This window comes from Poromitra crassiceps (genome assembly GCF_964638095.1).
Source record: "Poromitra crassiceps genome assembly, chromosome: 26".
NCBI lineage: Eukaryota > Metazoa > Chordata > Actinopteri > Beryciformes > Melamphaidae > Poromitra > Poromitra crassiceps.
The window spans coordinates 20,866,054-20,883,553 of NC_139640.1; the positions used below are offsets into that span (position 1 = coordinate 20,866,054).

A 17,500-nucleotide genomic window follows, 5' to 3' on the forward strand; every position below is an offset into this window, starting at 1 on the left:
CTGTGACATAGTCTGGGTCTACTAACCTGTGACATAGTCTGGGTCTACTAACCTGTGACATAGTCTGGGTCTACTAACCTGTGACATAGTCTGGGTCTACTAACCTGTGGCATAATCTGGGTCTACTAACCTGTGACATAGTCTGGGTCTACTAACCTGTGGCATAATCTGGGTCTACTAACCTGTGGCATAATCTGGGTCTACTAACCTGTGAGACTATCAGCATAGCATGGGTCTACTAACCTGTGAGACTATCAGCATAGTATGGGTCTACTAACCTGTGAGACTATCAGCATAGTATGGGTCTACTAACCTGTGAGACTATCAGCATAGTATGGGTCTACTAACCTGTGAGACTATCAGCATAGTATGGGTCTACTAACCTGTGAGACTATCAGCATAGTATGGGTCTACTAACCTGTGAGACTATCAGCATAGTCTGGGTCTACTAACCTGTGAGACTATCAGCATAGTATGGGTCTACTAATCTGTGAGACTATCAGCATAGTATGGGTCTACTAACCTGGGAGACTATCAGCATAGTATGGGTCTACTAACCTGGGAGACTATCAGCATAGTATGGGTCTACTAACCTGTGAGACTATCAGCATAGTATGGGTCTACTAACCTGTGAGAGGTGAGAACCACTGCGCATTTCCCCTTCACCTCCTCCGAGATGATCTTCCAAAGGTGGCGTTTGGTGCGAGGGTCCATGCCAGAGCTCGGCTCGTCCTGCGGGAAGAAGTTGGAAAGAAAAAGGTAAGGTAGGATGTGTGAAAGAGAGGAGGGGAAAGAAGGATGAGAGATCAGACAAGAACAAAGAGACAGGAACGACAGAGCATAGAGGACAAGGGAAGTGAGGCGAGGGAAAGGACTGGAGAAAATGATGACAGGCTTAACAGCAGAGTAAGCACAGATGCACAGTGGCAAAATAATAAGGGAGAGAGAGGATATGATAGAGATGTGAGGTAGAAATATAGAGATGACTGCTTGAGGGAAGACCACCCTGGGGTAAGCTTGGGGAAGCAAACTCATTAACAATGAGAGATCTGCCAAAGTCTAGGGGATCGATGTCGACTTTCCTTCAAAGAGCCGCCCAGGAGGAGCAGCGGTGTAAAGTTAGTTTCATGTTGGTTGTCAGGCTGCCAGACGGCTGATTTAATGAACGGGTCCTCACCAGCAGCAGGATCTGCGGGTGTCCGATGAGCGCCAGCGCGGTGGAGAGCTTCCTGCGCGTGCCGCAGCTGTAGCCGTCAGTGACGTTGCTCCTGTGGTAGCCCAGCTCCAGCTTCTTCAGCAGGTAGTTCACCACCTGGTCAGGGATGAAAGGGAGGTGGATAAAATAGCAGAAACACCACATAAAAATGGAGACAACATCTGAGCTAAAAAGCAGCTACACAGGCGAATCGTATGAAGTTGGATGCCAATTAGCAGCCTGTGTCTGCTTTAAAAGAGATCTGACGCTCACTGCTGTTCTATGTGACTTTTCAAAGCAACGTGAGCCAACTAACAGAGTTCCAAAGAAGCCAAATAGTCGGTGCCTGAACTGCAGGAGCAACAGTGACAAAAACTGCAAAATGATTTAATGTGGCCAAGCGAACAGTCTCAAAAATCGATACAAAATATGTGAGTCAAACACAAACTGCACTGGCAAAGAGAAACAGTGGTCACACGACAGACAGTTAACACACAGCTACAGCGTCAGAAATTACCACATGATTTTGATTCAACATCTGTGATGCATTCTCAACAAATTCTGTATATGGTGAGCCTCACAAAGCTGCCATTTATGGCAGAATGTCTGCAAAACTGTTTGCGGTTTTCGGATGTATGAGATCATGTGCAAAATAAATCAGCATGTTGTTTTTTTGGTGAAGTGTCCCTTTAAGTTGTAGTCTCTGCAGGAGGATTTTGCTTTGATTCCTAAATATGATTCTGGTTGACTGAACACTGTGCATACTAGACACGCTACGGACAAATACACAATGACAGCAGCTGAATCTTAACAATTAGCACCAACAACATGGCATGACTGCTTCAAATCAAAATAAGTTTTTTTATGTTCTCCCATAAAAGCCAATTTCTTTCACCTTTGATGTAACAGCTCATTAAGCTTGATAAAACCACGTCAATGTGAAATGGCCCCATTACGGCTTGTCTCATTATCCTGAGCTAGAGGACTGTCAGTGGGAGACAACATAAGACCAGCTCTATATATAACCTCATGTCGGCAAATTAGCCAACCCCCGAGACCGTGGCCATCACTGCCATTGTTGTCAGCACCCTGACCAGAGAAGAGGAGCTGCAATTGCAATCATAGTCATTGTGTGTGTGTGTGTGTGTGTGTGTGTGTGTGTGTGTGTGTGTGTGTGTGTGTGTGTGTGTGTGTGTGTGTGTGTGTGTGTGTGTGTGTGTGTGTGTGTGTGTGTGTGTGTGTGTGTGTGTGTGTGGTTTGTACGTATGTGTAAGACACGCGTGCGTGTGCATAATTCTGTTGGTTCCATGACTGAGGCTGTCAGAGCCTCAGTCATGGAACCAACAGAATTAGTTCTTGGGCTTGAGTGAGAGAGAGAGCTGTTTGGTCAAAGCCAGTGTACGCCTCATCAATTGTTGTCGTTTTTGTCTTTATCAAGACAACAAAATCAGAAATCCCATCATCTTTTGATTGCTTGCTCGGCAGATTCCACTGATTTCAGCGGCAATGGAAGACAGACCCTCTCAGTAATCAGCGGAGAAGGCCAGATTGATTAGCTTTCAAAATGATAAATGGGCAGGATGGAGCTGAAGTGATGTGTCAAATGAAATCCTCTCATTATCAAGAGTATCATTTAAATGTAAATTCGTCTGCGGTGATACATAAAGCATCAACCTCCTCTCCAAGCTGGGATGGCAGTCGACTGACAGTGAGCGCTTTCTGTTGCGTCTTTACCCGCCACAGATAGCACACCTTTCAGTGCACATCAGTCAGTACTTCACACCCTCTGATTCAGTAGGCATGGAAGCGCCGGCAGCTACTGGTCTGGCAGCAGGACTGCACATCTGAATCCATATCTGATCGCGTGTCATTTCTAGCGGATGGCGTCGTTGCTTCCCTGACACTTTGAGGGGACTCTGCCTTACCCCGTCAATCTCCTGCTTTGAGATGCCGCGGATACGGGCGTAGAAGTACAGATGCTCCTCTCCGGTGAGCAGCTCGTCCAGGGCGTCCACCTGGGGACAGTAGCCGATGTTGATGCCATTGTTACGGCACTCCATGATGTCTACCATCCGCCTGGGGGGAAGGGGGGGGGGGGTAGAGACACATAAAGAAAGACACGTTCTCTTGAATGCTGTAGGACAGATGGAGAATGGATGTATTGTGTGTGGGAGGTCCCAGAGGCGCTGCTGTCTATGGTTGTGGTGTGCTGGGTATAGCCCTCAACAATAACAAATAAAGCCAGTACTGTGAACCAGACATGTGATTGTATGTTTTGGTTTCAGTGCATTCTGAATCTCAACACATTATGGCTCATATTTTGGCTGATGCAAAGCTCTCTGTGGCTATTTGCATTGTGCTAATTTATTCCAGTTCACACTCATTAGACAGTGCAGCCTGTCTATTTGCATTGTGCTAATGTATTCCAGTTCACACTCATTAGACAGTGCAGCCTGTCTATTTGCATTGTGCTAATGTATTCCAGTTCACACTCATTAGACAGTGCAGCCTGGCCACCTGTAAGACTGGGAAAGCATCATCCTGTAAGGCTTATGCAACCCATCTGTTTTCCTCCATACTGATTCTTTTCAATTACTTGAATTATAATTTTTTTTGGAATATGCTGCATAACTATAAATAACAACCTGCTGTTTTTAATTACTTGAGGGCAGCGGTGTAATCAATAATTTCAGAAATTTATTTTATTGTAACTTAACACCAGTTTGTTACTACTTACAATGATGCATACGATGCATTTACAGCATGAAGACTTATTTCAGACTAAAGAAACTGGGCATACTTTTGTTATCTGCATTTATTTAATGAATTCAATTATTCATATTGTTATTATTATCTATTGTATTTACTTATTATTATTTTGTTTCCATAAGCAGGGAGGGAAATGTTGGGGGGCTAATAAAAGATAATGGGGGGGATATTGCTCTCTAAAAAGAAAAGTATGATTCTGTAATAATGTTTCATCATTAAGTACAGATTGTAGAATAAAATTTGGTAAAAAAAAAAGGTTATAGCCCTACTGTATTCTGCTTGTAGGTAATCACTCACTTTTTGACACCTCTCAGCACCTCGTTGACAATAAAGTCAACGATAGAAACAATAATTTGTCATGCTATCCAAGATGTTTACTTCTCATCTTTGCATGGATTATATGTGTTTTTAACACCATCAAATATATCAATAAATAAATAGCTTACCCATCCCAGTCTTTGATCTGTGCCCTGCCATCGGTGGGGCTCACATCTCCAGTCAGCATCTTGAAAGTGGTCGTCTTTCCTGCTCCATTCACACCCAGCAGACCAAAGCACTGTAGACAAAGACAACGCTTGTTAACACTGATTCCCCCCAAAACAGACAATCTCAGTTGTAGTTGATGCAGCACTATAAATACATAGGCTTGGATTCCAGATGAATTATTTATGTTGGCAGATGACATAGTGTGTAGTGTTGCCTTTGATCCTATACAGCACTATGGTCGGTGTTTTCAGATTGCACAGATGTTCTGGTCACTGTTCAGATCCAGAAACACAGAAGCTTTCAGTGGGTTCCCCTCCCTGCAGCCTTATGGCCATGATGCAAGGGATGCATTTTGAAACAAGTGTGAAAGGCAATGTTATTGTTTTGGCATAATACTTGTATTCCTTATACTTTCCTTTAAAGATCTTTACTGCTCCATAGCACTAAACGAGCATATCTGTGAGGTGTTGATAGGGTTTTTGATCAATACTAATAACTCAACGATTACTCTGCCAGCTGCTGAGATTTCTGGCTTTCAAAACTCACTTTGCAATCAGTATTCCAGTATTCCCAGTCAATGGCATTTCAAGACACTCCTCCTATGTTACCTACATTGATCTTGTCCCAATTACAGTAGCAGTCCCCATTCAAGGTGCAGGCAATACGGACCCATGCATGCCTCATGTACATTATGATGACATACAGACCCATGCATGCCTCATGTACATTATGATGACATACAGACCCATGCATGCCTCATGTACATTATGATGACATACAGACCCATGCATGACTCATGTACATTATGATGACATACAGACCCATGCATGCCTCATGTACATTATGATGACATACAGACCCATGCATGCCTCATGTACATTATGATGACATACAGACCCATGCATGCCTCATGTACATTATGATGACATACAGACCCATGCATGCCTCATGTACATTATGATGACATACAGACCCATGCATGCCTCATGTACATTATGATGACATACAGACCCATGCATGCCTCATGTACATTATGATGACATACAGACCCATGCATGCCTCATGTACATTATGATGACATACAGACCCATGCATGACTCATGTACATTATGATGACATACAGACCCATGCATGACTCATGTACATTATGATGACATACAGACCCATGCATGCCTCATGTACATTATGATGACATACAGACCCATGCATGCCTCATGTACATTATGATGACATACAGACCCATGCATGCATCATGTACATTATGATGACATACAGACCCATGCATGCCTCATGTACATTATGATGACATACAGACCCATGCATGCCTCATGTACATTATGATGACATACAGACCCATGCATGCCTCATCTACATTATGATGACATATGGACCCATGCATGCCTCATGTACATTATGATGACATACAGACCCATGCATGCCTCATGTACATTATGATGACATACAGACCCATGCATGCCTCATGTACATTATGATGACATACAGACCCATGCATGCCTCATCTACATTATGATGACATACGGACCCATGCATGCCTCATGTACATTATGATGACATACAGACCCATGCATGCCTCATGTACATTATGATGACATACAGACCCATGCATGCCTCATGTACATTATGATGACATACAGACCCATGCATGCCTCATGTACATTATGATGACATACAGACCCATGCATGCCTCATTTACATTATGATGACATACAGACCCATGCATGCCTCATCTACATTATGATGACATACGGACCCATGCATGCCTCATGTACATTATGATGACATACAGACCCATGCATGCCTCATGTACATTATGATGACATACGGACCCATGCATGCCTCATGTACATTATGATGACATACAGACCCATGCATGCCTCATGTACATTATGATGACATACAGACCCATGCATGCCTCATGTACATTATGATGACATACAGACCCATGCATGCCTCATGTACATTATGATGACATACAGACCCATGCATGCCTCATGTACATTATGATGACATACAGACCCATGCATGCCTCATGTACATTATGATGACATACAGACCCATGCATGCCTCATCTACATTATGATGACATACGGACCCATGCATGCCTCATGTACATTATGATGACATACAGAGCCATGCATGCCTCATCTACATTATGATGACATACAGACCCATGCATGCCTCATGTACATTATGATGACATACAGACCCATGCATGCCTCATGTACATTATGATGACATATAAGCCTACCTCCCCAGCAGGGATTCCCACGGAGAGGCTCTTGACGGCGGGGACCTTCCTGTTGAGGTGCTGGTAGATCTTGGTGAGCTGGTTGACCTGCAGGATGTCGGAGCTGGCCGCCCCACTGGACACCCGCTGGTGCTCGGCCACCACATCCTCATCCTCGTCCTCGCCGGCCTCCTGGGGCAGCGTTTTTCTGCCCAAGATCATATGTCTACAAAGGGAAGAGTAATCATGTTCACTGGGCGTGTCTGTCATTTATCAGAGGCAAATAGAGTGTCATGGCAACAAACTTGGAGAAGTGATGGATTGAAACTGTGATAGGAGGGAGAAAGTCTTATTAAATCTATGATGGATTTTGTAAAAGTAAAAAAGTAGAAAATAGAAAAGCGGGAAGAGAGCCTTAATAAACGAGCCTCATTATTTCCATTGGTACAAAACACCGAGAGATGCTGAAATCCTACGTGGATCTAATAAATGAAATGCTAAAAGTTCTTAAACGCTCACTACGGTGTAATTTGCAGTGAAAATGTTTTTCATTGCACACTAAAATGCTTTCCACACCAATTTGTGGTTCCGGTGCTTGATAAATGAGTGCCCCCACTGCGCAAACAGAATAATTTCCACATTCTATGCATACATTTTAGATTTAATTAGATTTCGGAGCACATCACAAAGCCGGAAAGTGTGGGCCGTCCTGGTGGCTCACCTGGTACAGCGCGTACCACAAAGGTTTAGTCGTTTGCGCGGCCGACCTGGGTTCGAATCTGATCCACGCTCCTTTGCCACATGTCATCCCCCCTCTCTCTCCCCACCTTTCCTGTCTGCATACTGTCCTATCAAACAAAAGCAAACTGCCTAAAAAAATAATCTAAACAAAACCGGAAAGTGTACGGGTGCGGTTTCCTGCATCGGCACACGCGTCTCTCGCTTCCATCTCCACGGCGTCTCACCTGACTTTGCGCAGGAGCCACTTGTTGAGCAACAGGCGCAGCAAGAAGAAGAACAGGCCTTGCAGGAAGGAGGAGAGGAACATCCAGCCCAGGTGGTCGGTGGAGAAGGGGTTCTTGTAGGCGTCGATGCCGTAGCCGCTGAGGATCTGGACCTCCATGTTGACCCTAGCCAGCTCCATCAGCCCGTTGCCAAAGCTGAACTGGGGGAAGATGAGGAAGGCCTGGCTCAGTTTCCTGAAGATTTCCTTGATGGCCTGCGGGAGGGAGGGAAGGACAGAGAGGAAGACAGAAGGATATGAAACAACATCTCAGGTACTGCTTGTCCTGAATGTAATCTCACTCTCATTGACATTGTGAAGTACAATCACCCTGCAAAATATGAATCATTCCCCTGAAACTCAATATCACCACAGCCGCATGTGAGGGAGTCAGTGTTGCGCTGTCCATGTTCATTCATCAAGTAATTAGCAGCTACACACTTAAAGGATAATGGGGTGTTTTTTATGCATTTCTTACCGTCAACCTATGAAAAGAACAAAATCAACTCCTGTTACTTTCCCCCCTCCCACGTTTCCTTTTCAGCCTTTAAATACAGCTGACAAACACACAGGTTCAATGTTATAAATCGCTAACTGTTACCATGAAAAGTCATGCTGTTGTAGTTATTACCAAATCAAATCAAATGGGAACAAATTCTCCATTGCACTGGGGGACTATTTTCGGTGCTACACAACTACTTTCCTGAGATGGAAAAATGGGTTTACAGCCGGCTTATTAAGTTTGAGGGAAAAGTCGGTGGCTCTCTGCATCACGATGATAAAATATACTGCCAGAGCATCGGCATGGCTCTGTGACCACTTTTTAATCCTTTCTTTTAATACAATGGGCTTCTATGGATGCTGAGACATGGGCGCACTGGGCACTGGCTACATGGACGAGACTTGTCAGCTAAACAAACTCATTGGTGATTTTGTTATCTTTATAGGTTATGTAGAGGGTAAGAAATGCATAAAAAAAAAACAGCAGCGTTATCCTTTAAGGTCGCAAACTCTTACAACTTTAGGAGCGTTCAGTTGCTGACCTCATTGTCATGCATTGCGATTTTGCCCAGAAAGTAGAGGATGGAGGTGGACATGATGGTGTTGACGCTGATGAAGAGGTTGATGCACACATAGGTGATGAAGGCCATCTCTGGATCTTTGAAGACGCCGGACAAAAGGTACATCCAGGGGAAGGTAGCGAACCTGGGTGACGACGAGACAAGACAATGACAGGACAGCTTAAAGAAGAGGTTCTCATCAGTAAAAATAGCCCTTCACACATCTGAAAATAGCCCTGCTGTGTTCTGGCTGGGGTTGGCTTTCAAATGCAGAAAGTCCACAAAGATAGCTTTGATTTCAGTTTATTCTCTTGAAGATGGAAGAGGATCTAGATCATTTATGCAGTTCCCTCATCAAGCAATGCCCCCATCTAAAAAATGATATGCCCTTGCATTTTTGTAACTGAGTGAAGTGGCACAGTGCTTTAACAGGCTAAATGGAGCAGCCGTGATGAAAATAGGCACCAGAGAACATCGAAAAGGGACGGGGAAAAATAGCAAACCATGAGGAGGGTAAACATTCAAACATGACGTCAAAAGAGAGGAAGATAAATTACTTATACTCCCTTTATTCCCTGGTGGCAACGCATCCTTTGCTGTGTGTTTTCTCTCCTCTCTCTTTTCTCTCCAATAATCTGCTTGTTCATTTGATTGGGGTGTCCGGGTCAGCGGGAAACAGCAAAAAGGAGAAATGGGGAGAGTGGAGAGGAACAAAGGAGGACACAGGGCTGGAAGAGAGAGAGAGAGAGAGACAGAAGAGAGAGAGAGAGAGAGAGAGAGAGAGAGAGAGAGAGAGAGAGAGAGAGAGAGAGAGAGAGAGAGAGAGAGAGAGAGAGAAACAGAAACAGATAGAGCCAGACAGAGACAGAGCGCCTGACTGTCATGCCCGGAAAGAAAGGTGCTTGGTAGGCAGACTGTGGGTGCCAAAGCCATGACGTGGAGCAGAAGCAGCGAGGGCTCAGACCAGACCCAGGTGGGCGCAGGCTGGCAGGCAGGCAGATGGAGCGCTGTGATTATTCATTGCTAGAGAAGGAGACATCTGTCTGATAAATGAGAAGCAGAGTGCTGAGCTGGCCTCCTCCTATCTAGGGCTGGCGATGGGGGCCCCGTCACAGCACAGGGAACACACCAGCTCAAACTTCTACTACAGTTGGGGAACAACAATTTAAATGGTTGCGGTAAAGCAGATGTGGGAAGCATGGCGTGTCATTGGTTTGGAGTTGCAGGCAGTACATTTGCATTCTTACTTCAAAACAAGCAACAGATTAATCAACTGGGTGGCACAAAGTTGTTAAAATGTTAAAATCCTACAAATTACCTGACATTAACTAATTTCATTTGTTGTTCAAAAAAAATCCCCTGTTTGATCTATTTTAATGCATACCACCAAAACCCAATAATGTTTTTGTTGAACAAGTCTCGGAGCTCCTTTTCCATTATCATGCCTGACTATGACAGAATGCTCCCTCTGATTTCAACATCCATGTGTGCTGTCTGTCCCTCACTCCCACTGATGGCTTTGATTCATCTCGTTGAGTAATCTAGTTCAGTCTAATAAAGGTGCCACTCTCCCCAAAGGCCATTATTACCGTAGCTCCGTCAAATGCTTTTTACTCCAAATGAAGTGGCTTTACATGACGTTGCTCTATGGCCATTGTTTTTCATGTTTATTTTCTGCAATCCCCATAGATGATTTTATCAACATTTGCAGTGTCCGACATTACAGACCCTTTTGAAGACAGAAAGCTAAAGCTAAAGCTACCCTGGCTAACAAAGCACACACAAGCCTTAACGACAGAATGTATGAAGGCTGAATATGGCGGGGGGGGGGGGGGGGTGTGGGCAGTGGCGGACTGCATAATCGGGCACGTCGGGCAAATTTATTTTTTTTTGTTTGTTTTTTGCAGGCCAGGCCAGGCCACTCACTGAACAGCAGGCCAGGTGCCGCCTACTGGTTTACTAGTGGTTTTATTACTTTATTCAGGTTTAAAGTGGGTGCATCTCATTGTAAAATTGGACTTGGCCCAAATTGGGCTTCAAACGGTCCAAATCGGGCTTCAAACGGCCCAAATCGGGCTTCAAACAGCCCAAATCTGGCTTTAAACGACCCAAATCTGGCTTCAAACGGCCCAAATTGGGCTTCAAACGCCCCAAATTGAGCTTCAAACGCCCCAAATTTTCCGCCGGCGCCCTCCGGACGCCGGCACGCGCGTCGGCCCGTATCGGCCTGGCCTGCTTGGTATCTAATGCCCGGCCTGAATTATGATCCCAGTCCGCCCCTGGGTGTGGGGAGGGATAAATTAATCTAGAGTCGACATTCTAACAGATCATGTGACAAAGTAAGCTGTCGAGGATGTGAGAGCAGCAGACTTTTCTGACTCTAGGATTCTGTTCAGTTCGATTCAGTCCTACAGTATCCTCCCTCCAAAACATGTATTATTGAGGCTTCCCCAGAAAAGGTGTGAGGAGTTTCTTCTGGCTTGTGTCTTTGACAAGGTGGAGAACAAGACTCAGATTCTCTCTCCCGGAGGTGCTGCATTCGCCTGCCCCAGGTTGCCCTGCGTCCTTCAGCACGGCAAGTAGGGGGATTGGATATTTTATTGGGCAAGTATTATCCTTTTTCCTCACAGCAGCGCAGCGCGGTTGGGATTTGCATTTCCATTACAACAGGAGTACACGCTTTTGACGCGCGAGTCGAAAAGGCTGTAGCCCAAACGGCTGCTCAAAAAGTGAGTTCGTTAAAAAGTGATGTTCATGTGTGTTACTGTTCTTTTGATACATTACTAAAAGTGGTGTAAACAGATGATTAAGCTGTACGAGCCACAGAATCACTGACCCAAAGAGCGCCAGGAGGAGGGTGACGGCAGCCAGATTCTGTCGGTCTGTGAACGCCGGGTTCTGGAAGGCTGCAACCACACCAACAGTCAGAGCCACAGGGATCATATAGATGACCTGGGGGGAAAGATGGAACATGACACAGCAACACTGATTGTTATTTCATTATCAATTGAAGTGTTTGGGAAACCTACTCTTACAGAATGATTGAAAAATTATACCAAATTACAGTTCTTTTAAAAGGACACGAATTTCATCATTCGTGTCCTTTTCAGGCACAGACTTTTCTCAAAATAGATACACTATGTAGTGTTTGAGAAATGAACGGATCAATAATTGATAAGGAGAGGAAAGTGCTTTTGCATGCAGTTGCATTGTAACAGTGAGTGTAACGGTGGGCAGAGAGTGCTGTGCAGTGAGTAAACCTCACTCTCTGAGACCTCAAGAAACGCTCTATTGACAGACGCTAGAGCTAAAGGGCCTCCTTGATATCGCATCCGCCTCACATGCAAAAGGTTCCCGGTTCGATCCCCAGCTGCGGGGGGACTACACAATGCAGGTTGCACATGCAGCATGGCCGTATCAAATGTAGTGTTTGCATCATGCTTTTATTGACTACAGGAGTTCATGGGTGGGCATAAACCTATTGTAATACCTTTTCACATCAGATTCTGTTTATTTATGGAGTGTAATAGTGTGGGTCAAGAAGACGTTACCATGTCGTAGAAGAAGTTCACGGCCCAATAGAAGGGCTCGCTGACGCCTGCGATGTGCTGCAGCCTCTTGGAGCCGCTGTGGTGCTCGTGGACTTCGTAGATGGCGAAGCTGGCCGTCGTGATCGCGTAACCCGTCAGCACACACAGAGCAACCAGGATCTGGATCATCCCCTGGACCCTGTGAGAGCGCAAGAAAGCAACATATATGTTGACAGTCATCAATGGTCAGTCACTCAGGAACATTATCATTCATCATCAACTCAATCTTTGTCAATAGCATTCGTATTCATGTGGATGACTGGTCTTTTTTCCTTTCACTTTTCTTCCCCTAGATAAGGCTGCAGTGCTATAGTACCTGTAGATAGGTTCAGATCCAGGGACAACAAAGTATACCATACAATCAATATACTCTGGTGCGATATGAGTCACTTTGAATGAGGCCCTCTGTTGTCATTCTTTACCCAAAACAATAGCCCATTTTATAGTCCTGCTATGAAATGTCTCAAGTCTTTGCCTGTTGAGACTTGGTTCATTTGAACCATTCAAGGCTCTCACAATACATAGAATCCCCTTCATAATGAATAGCTTTGTTCAAAGAGATGCTTCTGCCCCAGCTCTGACATCATAATGACTGCTGAAGAAATGGATTGTTTCATACAGAATGGAACACCAGGCTGCTGCTGCTGCTGCTGCTGCTGCTGTATTGTCTGCAGGCCAGCCGACGCTGCTGTCCTGCATAATGACCACACTCCATAGCAGGAAAAGCAGATGAGGCTTTCATCCCTCGGCTCCAAATCGAGCCTGTCCTAAGAACAAACCTCACAGCTAAACGTCCGGTACCCCGGTGCCCCTCAGAAAGAACCACACGCTTTCTTTGGCGAGATGCCTGCTCTGTAAGCTATCTTGCCGCTTCCCTCTATGGCCAGGGCACAACACTGCCAACCAAACACAATCAACTGGATGAAAACCTGGATGAGGATGAAAACCTGGATGAGGATGAAATGGCACTGGTGGAACGACAGTCCGAGGGAGGGAGAAAGAATAGCAGAGGTAGGTGTGTGTGTGTGTGTGTGTGTGTGTGTGTGTGTGTGTGTGCTTAGATCCCTCCTAAGGCAGTGCCCTGCTAGCAGCCTGCTACTGTCAGTTGCTTCAAAAGCATCAGTGGTCTCAGTTTAATGTTGCCTGCTCTATGCAAAGAATCTGTCATTGGCTCATTTGAACACACATTTCAGAAACATCGCTCTTCACGATGTCAATAGAGCAATGGCCTTTGTGCCCTGTTATGTGGCCTTGTGCCCTAAAAAAATGCGACGGCGAAGGCCAAATGGCCTTGCCCCTAAAATGACGAAATTCCCACGTTGCATGATGGCCTCCGACTTTGTCCCGCAGGCAACACTGCTGAAGCAATATAAGCCTGTGGCATCTTTAACACTGCTTAGGACAAATCAATACAACAAGTGAGGCAACAAAATAGCAGCCTGGACAGAGGGGAAATTCTACCTTAGCTTAGCATGCCGACCACACAGGCTGACCACACAGGCCGACCACACAGGCCGACCACACAGGCTGCACCAAAGGAGACGTGTACATGATGGAACTGAACGCACTTTGAGACGGCTGCTGTTAATAAGGCTCCGGGGAGGACCTTAGTGGGGCCATGACCTCAGCTCCCCCCACTCTCACAATGATTTATTTGATTTGATCTACTGGTACATGCACACGCACGCATACGCACGGACGCACACACGCACGCGCGCACACACACACACACACACACACACACACACGCACGCACACACGCACGCACGCACGCACGCACACACACACGCACACGCACACACACACACACACACACACACACGTTTGCACATGCGTGCGCACACACAAGTTTTCAATCCCCAGTCTGGGTGTGTAAAGCAGCCCGTGGAGTGTTTTAAACAGGCTCATTTGGGGAAGTGGGGTAGAATCAATCCACCTCTGTGCCACATTCAGGGTAAACACCCATTATATTGGGCCTGTGATCAATAGTGCAAGCTCAGGAAAATCCATTTAGAAAATCAAATATGGGTAAATACTGCTGTCAGGTCCCCCCGCCCTCACCCCATCCTGACTTTGATGACTTGAATTTAAATGTTGCAAACAACAGCCAATAACGGTCATCGCAAACTTTGATAACTTGGGGATATTTGCACAGATTAGAATGCTAATGAGGATATTCTCGGGGAGCGCAGAATATATTGTTATCATATTGTTATATGCTGCTGACAATGGAAGAGTGGAGTCCTTACACTGCGTCCTCGTCATCTGCCCGGCCAAAATAGGGGTGACTGGATACTGAAATTGCTGTAATCAGAACAAACAAAGAGTGTTAGGTTAGTTAAGGAAAACAAACAACAAGGATATTGCTTCTTTTTTCCGGCACAGTTGCGAGATCCCAGCTGGAATATACTGCATGAGTTTGGCCTGTCACTCATCAGTCAGCCCCTCTCCCTCTGAGCCAATCATCAGTCAGCCTCTCTCCCTCTGAGCCAATCATCAGTCAGCCTCTCTCCCTCTGAGGCAATTAACGTTGGTCTAGTGGGAGCTCTACCGACCCGGGCTCATTGAGGGGCTCAAACCAGAGATGGGGGAAAAGCCAGCAGTAAACAATGTGAGGGGCTTCAAATCTGTCAGATAAACCATCACTGTGAAAAGCAATCTCCCTACAGCTCCGCCCTCCCCTGCCCCCCTTCTCACTGAGTCTACAGGTAACATTTGTGATTACACTCAACCCTCAAGCACTCTTATATTAAGTAGGGGGTGAATAAATTGCTTGCCTGCGTGTGTGTGTGTGTGTGTGTGTGTGTGTGTGTGTGTGTGTCTGTGTGTGTGTGTTTGCGTGTATGTACGTCCTGTGCACATGTGTATTTGTGAATTTGTGAGCGTTTCATGTGCAAGCATCTACTGTATGTGTGTGTGCACAGATGACATGCAGATGACCAGGCAAGCTGATCCTCAGTGCTGAAGCAGTACTGAAAACGTGTGCCAGCCATCGTTCCTTTCCAGTCAGCGGCACTCATCTGTATTCATCGTGCATAGTGATGCAAGTCTGAGGACACACAGCGCCCCCTGGCTGTAATCCATGAGTGAATGCACACAATGTTTAGAGAATTCTTTAGATTTGTTTCTTTGGATTGAGTGTACAAACTGCATTGAGTGCAGTAAGTATCAGGAGCACCTCCCTATTAATGATTTGCACTGCCTTTTATGCAATCCATGTCTAATTTATTTAAAAGTGTGTATTCTTTAACTGTCCACCCCTTCATCTACATCTACTCTCCATTTCTCTTTTTTTTTAAGTGAATTTATGATTTTTACCATAAAAAATATTACCGTAAAACGTCCAATAAAGATCGGGTCTCGAGGCGTCCCGGTGGCTCACCTGGTAGAGCATGTACGTACCACTAAGGCTTAGTCCATTAGCGGCCGACCCAGGTTCAAATCCAACCCATGGTCCTTTGACGCATGTCACCCCCTCTCTCTCTCCCCACCCTTCCTGTCTACCTACTGTCCTATCAATAAAGGAGAACAACCCCCCCCCCCCCTGAAAAAAAAAGATGGGGTCTCAAATAGCGGCCTCTAACCACAGCCGGTGTGTATGCAGAAATAAAGACCAGTGCCCAGTGGAATTTTTAAATTAAAGTTTAAAAAAAGAAGAAGAAGAAGAAGAAGAAGAAGAAGAAGAAGGCCAAATTACCATGGAGATTAAATTCATGCAATATTTATAGCTGAAAATGTGAAAATGACCAAAATATCATAGCATGTCATCAAACAGAGACGTTGCATAATAGAACACATTGACACGTTTACCACATTTCCATGGATACAGATGATGTTTTGAAAGCCATGCAATTCATCAGCAATTATGGCTGTACTGCCTGGATTAGTATAGAGCACTGCTGCTGTTTGTTAGTCAACACATGACAGACAACCAGCAGCTCTATAAGTCACTCTGTCGGTTGGTTGGTCCACAAAAAGTTCACCACCCTAGGGCACAGTTTTTGCCCTAGGAGGCTATAATTTGGCATGGAGGTCAAGTGTGTGGGTGTTGTGTGTGTGTGTGTGTGTGCGTGCGTGCGTGTGTGTGTGAAGGTGTGTGTTTCTGTTCATGCCAACTATGCCATTTTACGTGCGATCGTGCTGAATCCATCAGGAAGTGTAAAGAGCACCCCTGCGGGTGACCTAACGGAGCCGGATTTTTGAATTAGGTAATTAGGGACGAATTTGCGATGGGATGCGATTGCGGAGCCTCCACCGGTCACACAGGGGCGGGTATTCTGCTAGTGGTATAAATTTGAGCAGAACAATTCTTTCCAGAATACTGAGAGTGATTCCATCACTTTTGGGCAGACCAGGTATTGTGAACCTGCCAAAACAAATAATAGTCTGTCTATAATAAATGCTGTCTCTAATAAAGGCTTGGTGCTTTCATTTGTTGAGGTCAATAAAGACCCTGGCAATTATTGGAAGTTTTACGGTAATTAATACCTAGAAGTACGAAGTAGACTAACTGCTAATTGAAAATACTGTGCACGTCCAATAGCCCTTTTAAATCCAGAACATGTGGAGCGATCTGGTAAACAGAATTTGGTTTGAAAGATTGTTCAGGTGCTGTGACGACCCCCTAGGAACTGACAGCAAACTAAGGGTACAATGCTCTATCCTGGATATCTCAATTTAATGCTTGATGTGTTAATATGCAGAAAGAAGACATTTTCCTTCACATTTTACTTTTTTCCCCCATCTTCTTTTTTCTGGAAGCTCACCATATTTCCGTGGATCTTTGTCGGCTGGAAGGCTGGTCCGGAGGATGAAGTTGTTGAGGCTGTTTAAGTATGCTGGCATTGTGTGGTGGCCCTCGGGGTTGTACCAGACCTACATACACACACACACACACACATACACACACACGCACAACACACATACACACACACACACACACGCACAACACACGCACAACACACACACACACACACACACACACACACACAACACACACACACACACACACACACACACACACACACACACACACACACACACACACACACACACACGTTATGTCTCAGGGTATGCAAGCCAACCCATGTTTACAATAAAACCTGTTTTGGAGTGGAAGCCTCGAATATGCAATAAGATCATCATCAT

General features: G+C 45.3%; 1 protein-coding gene across 1 annotated transcript in view; it reads right to left on the bottom strand.

Annotated features, from left to right (window-relative positions):
• The window catches only part of LOC310798722 (glucosylceramide transporter ABCA12-like), a gene marked incomplete at its 5' end in the record, with an annotated part of 37,019 nt that overhangs the window by 5,514 nt on the left and 14,005 nt on the right, over positions 1-17,500 (bottom strand). Inside the window, 11 exons of the mRNA XM_083661276.1 lie at positions 594-732; positions 1,178-1,312; positions 3,121-3,271; positions 4,411-4,520; positions 6,720-6,924; positions 7,664-7,917; positions 8,745-8,907; positions 11,599-11,714; positions 12,314-12,491; positions 14,602-14,656; positions 17,119-17,227. Coding sequence (XP_083517402.1) covers positions 594-732; positions 1,178-1,312; positions 3,121-3,271; positions 4,411-4,520; positions 6,720-6,924; positions 7,664-7,917; positions 8,745-8,907; positions 11,599-11,714; positions 12,314-12,491; positions 14,602-14,656; positions 17,119-17,227 — 1,615 coding nt within the window. The remainder of the gene's footprint in view (positions 1-593; positions 733-1,177; positions 1,313-3,120; positions 3,272-4,410; positions 4,521-6,719; positions 6,925-7,663; positions 7,918-8,744; positions 8,908-11,598; positions 11,715-12,313; positions 12,492-14,601; positions 14,657-17,118; positions 17,228-17,500) is intronic.